This window comes from Tachysurus vachellii, chromosome 3 (assembly GCF_030014155.1).
Source record: "Tachysurus vachellii isolate PV-2020 chromosome 3, HZAU_Pvac_v1, whole genome shotgun sequence".
Lineage (NCBI taxonomy): Eukaryota > Metazoa > Chordata > Actinopteri > Siluriformes > Bagridae > Tachysurus > Tachysurus vachellii.
In genome coordinates, this window is record NC_083462.1 from 33,503,199 (window position 1) to 33,506,900 (window position 3,702).

Sequence of the window (3,702 nt, forward strand, 5' to 3'; positions counted from 1 at the left end):
GTGTGTGAGTGAATGAGAGTGTGTGTCTGTGCCCTGCGATGGGTTGGCACTCCATCCAGGGTGTATCCTGCCTTGATGCCCGATGACGCCTGAGATAGGCACAGGCTCCCCGTGACCCGAGGTAGTTCGGATAAGCGGTAGAGAGGTCTGTTCAAGTGCCAAGAACTAATAAGTGCTGACCACAAGGCATGCTAAAACGCACTAGACTGTGAACCAACATCATTTACCAAATACAAACACACCTTATAAACTCCAGCCCCAACGCTGCTTTGCATTTCCGGCGCCTTTCACAGAAACCCGGCAAAGCGAAACCTGGCAGCGATAGTAGTCGGGACAGACTACTAACACACTTGCATTTTGTATTGTGACCTAATTGGAATGAAAACGCAACTGCAAGTATATGTAGTGCTTTGTACTTGTTTTGAAAATAGTTTTCTATCACGTCGGTTTTGTTTTAAGTACTGCGGATAGTGTTGTTGGCAGAGCTGTGTGGCAAAATCTGCCACCTCTCTGCATCTTTATTACTATCTGATCTGATCCGATCTCCTTGTTATTACTTTGCCCGCAATTATGCTTTTCTACCACTAGGGGGTCCTGCATGCACGCGGTTAGAAGGATCTCAAGTCAAGTCAAGAAGCTTTTATTGTCATTACAACCATATGTAGCTGTTACAGTACACAGTGAAATGAGACGACGTTTCTCCAGGATCGTGGTGCTACATAAAACAAAGACAGAGCTATAAGGACTTAGTAAGTTAGTCCTAGCTACATAAAGTGCATCTGTGCAACCTGGTGTAAACAGTGCAGGACAGGACAGGACAGGACAGTGCAGGACAGGACAGGACAGGACAGTGCAGGACAGGACAGGACAGTGCAGTGCAGGACGGTGCAGTGCAGGACGGTGCAGTGCAGGACGGTGCAGTGCAGGACGGTGCAGTGCAGTGCAAGACACGACAGTGCAGGACAAAAGACAGTGCAGGATAAAAGGTTATAAGACAATACACAAAATACAAAAAAGACAATACACAAGACAGTAAACAAAATACAGCACCGACCGACCGGTGTCAATACTTTATGTAAATACTGTAAGTTCAGACAATATTGCGTGCAGTAATAATAGAATGAACACAGATTCTTAGCAGCAGGTCCCTGAGATAGTGTATAGGATTGTGAAGATCGTTCGTGAAAAGAATCGACTCTTCAACTCGTAGTTCCTACTTAAAGCTCAGTGTGGTGGCTTTCACAATGTAAAGTAAGAACAAGAAATAACTCGTGATTTTGAGGTTTTTAAGCATCCTATTGTCTCGCTTTCTGCAACACAAGAAACCCCCCCAAAAAAACAAACTGCTCTTTCACATAATTCTCTTTAATATTAACAGCAAACGATCACATCTACTTTGGTTATTGCTCTGGTGATGTATTCTACAAACAGCTCCATAATAATAATAATAATAATACAACCGAATAATTCCAGTCGTAGTCAGCAAGAGAAGACGTTTTTGTGTTTGTTTGGTTTCCATCGATAGAAGGTGTAAACGCTCTAAAGTGAGAAATCAGAACCTCCTACTTCCCATATGTTGTAAATTCACCATAAATATACACAGAAGAATAAAACCGTTGATAAAACCGTTTTCTTGCATAAAATACAAAACACTCCGTACCCACAGCTGAGACGGGAAAGCCACAAGGTTCAGGTTCTATCTGTTCTCTTGCTCATATGTTCTTTCCAAAGCTGTATATAAAGTTAGAAATTACCTTAATTATTATTATTTTATTTATTTATTTATTTATTTTTCTCTTTGACAGAGAGTATACAAGCCGGTTCAACAGTGAAGACACGCTCCTCTTCTGCATGAGGGTGATGGTGGGCGTCATCATTCTCTATGACCACGTGCATCCCAACGGTGCCTTCACCAAATCCTCAAAAATAGACGTGAGGCCTACTATATTATAATGATTTTATAGTCTTTACCGATCGGTTCTGTTATTCTTTGTGTTTCACTGTTCATGTGGTGTGTATTTGTACAGATGAAGGGATGCATAAAGGTCCTGAAAGACCAGCCAGCTGATAACGTTGAAGGACTCCTTAATGCTCTGAAGTAAGTTCTTGGTCTATGTTAAGCACTTAACAACCCATAATGTGTTCCTGCTTTTCATTTGTGCACTTATCATATCGTCGCTGTCGGGCGGAATCCTCGTATCTCCAAAACCGTTATTTTTCAGGAAATTAAAAAAACGCCGTACCTTATCTGCAGTGCACAGGGTTTAGTCCGCGTTACAGTGGATTGTCTTGCGCTAAATTCCTGTCCTCAGACGAGCACCAGAACTATCGGGGGTCAAGATTTTTTTTTTCTTTGAGCCCAGTGTTTTGAAGACATTTACCTCAGAAGACGTGTTGATTCGTTGCGACTCTTCTTGAGGAGAAATATGACGTGAAGCTCTCCCACGGAGTGAGGAAGAGGTGGACAGTTGAAGTGTCCAATGGAGTTATGAGATTTGCGCTCAAGCTATTTTCAAGACTTTAGATTGGTTAATAACTTGTAAAAATAACAGACCCACGTGGGGACTGACCAATAGCATCGATATGTGAAAAAATATGAAATTGACCAAATTTGGACATACGAGGTTTCCGCCCGACAGCGACGATATTTAACAATTTTCATAGGCATTAAACATTAAAAAAAAAAAAAACTGTTTGCATCCTTACATTAAAAAAGAAATTTATAATCATTTCTCTTTCTTTTCCTTTCCCTCTTTTCTTTTTTTTTTCTTCTTCAGATTCACCACAAAGCATCTGAACGATGAATCCACTCCAAAAAATATCCGAACAATGCTCCAGTAACCTTTGTTTTTCTTTTTAAGTGAAGAGGATCAGTGTACAGACCTCAAAAGATGTATATGTTTACATTTATTTAAGAAATTGATGTTAATACTTGTGTGTATTTACATAGCCATTCCCAACAATATACTTTAAATTAAATTGCCTTTATTCTGTCAAAGCACAAATGATGCCATATAGCCTTAAAAAAACAAAAAAAAAAAAAACAACTCTGATATTGTTCTCCAAATCGCTTTAAAATCAGGAATGGCGATTGCTTTTAACCAAAGTAGCTAATGCCTTGTGGAGTCTCTTTATTCAGGGCAAATAATACAGCGTAGCAGTGAGGTAAGAGTGAGGAGAAGCTAAAAAAAAAAAAAAGTGTTCTCAGTGGGTCAGTCAAATTGTGGTGCTTTTTCATTCTGGAACAGGGAAAAAGTTTAATAATGCCACAGATGCTTTACTTTTTTATTTTTATTTTTTTCTAATTATTATTTGTACTTTTGTTTATTTTTGGTCTACACTTTTTCTTTGTGATTGCTTTCGTTTGTGTGCCTCTGCCTCTAACATTCATTGCTCAACGCCGCAGCTTTAAAATTTGAAATAAATGGACATTTTCAGTATATTTTAATATCATTGAACTGTTTCAATCATTCTGATATTACAGCAGAACTCATCTGTGCGCCGTACGCTCGGCCTGTACGCTAATAAACATGATCCCAACGGGTAGCATTTCCTATTGTAAGATTTAAAGGTCTAGGAATACGTTTTATTATGGACCCTGGCAACAGAAAAAGAAATCAATTTTAGCTTCTCCTTAGAAATGATGTGCTTACAATTAGTTTAAAATGAGCAAAATTCTTTCAAGAGATCAAGACTTACATT

At 39.2% G+C, this 3,702-nt stretch overlaps 1 protein-coding gene across 2 annotated transcripts in view; it reads left to right on the forward strand.

Moving 5' to 3' along the window:
• The window catches only part of fam49a (family with sequence similarity 49 member A), a 32,060-nt gene extending 28,612 nt beyond the window's left edge, over positions 1–3,448 (forward strand). For both annotated transcript variants that reach the window (XM_060866878.1, XM_060866879.1), the window contains 3 exons: positions 1,806–1,932; positions 2,028–2,098; positions 2,778–3,448. In XM_060866878.1, the coding sequence (XP_060722861.1) occupies positions 1,806–1,932; positions 2,028–2,098; positions 2,778–2,841 (262 nt within the window). In that variant the 3' untranslated portion in view covers positions 2,842–3,448. The remainder of the gene's footprint in view (positions 1–1,805; positions 1,933–2,027; positions 2,099–2,777) is intronic.
• The last annotated feature ends 254 nt before the right edge of the window (positions 3,449–3,702 follow it).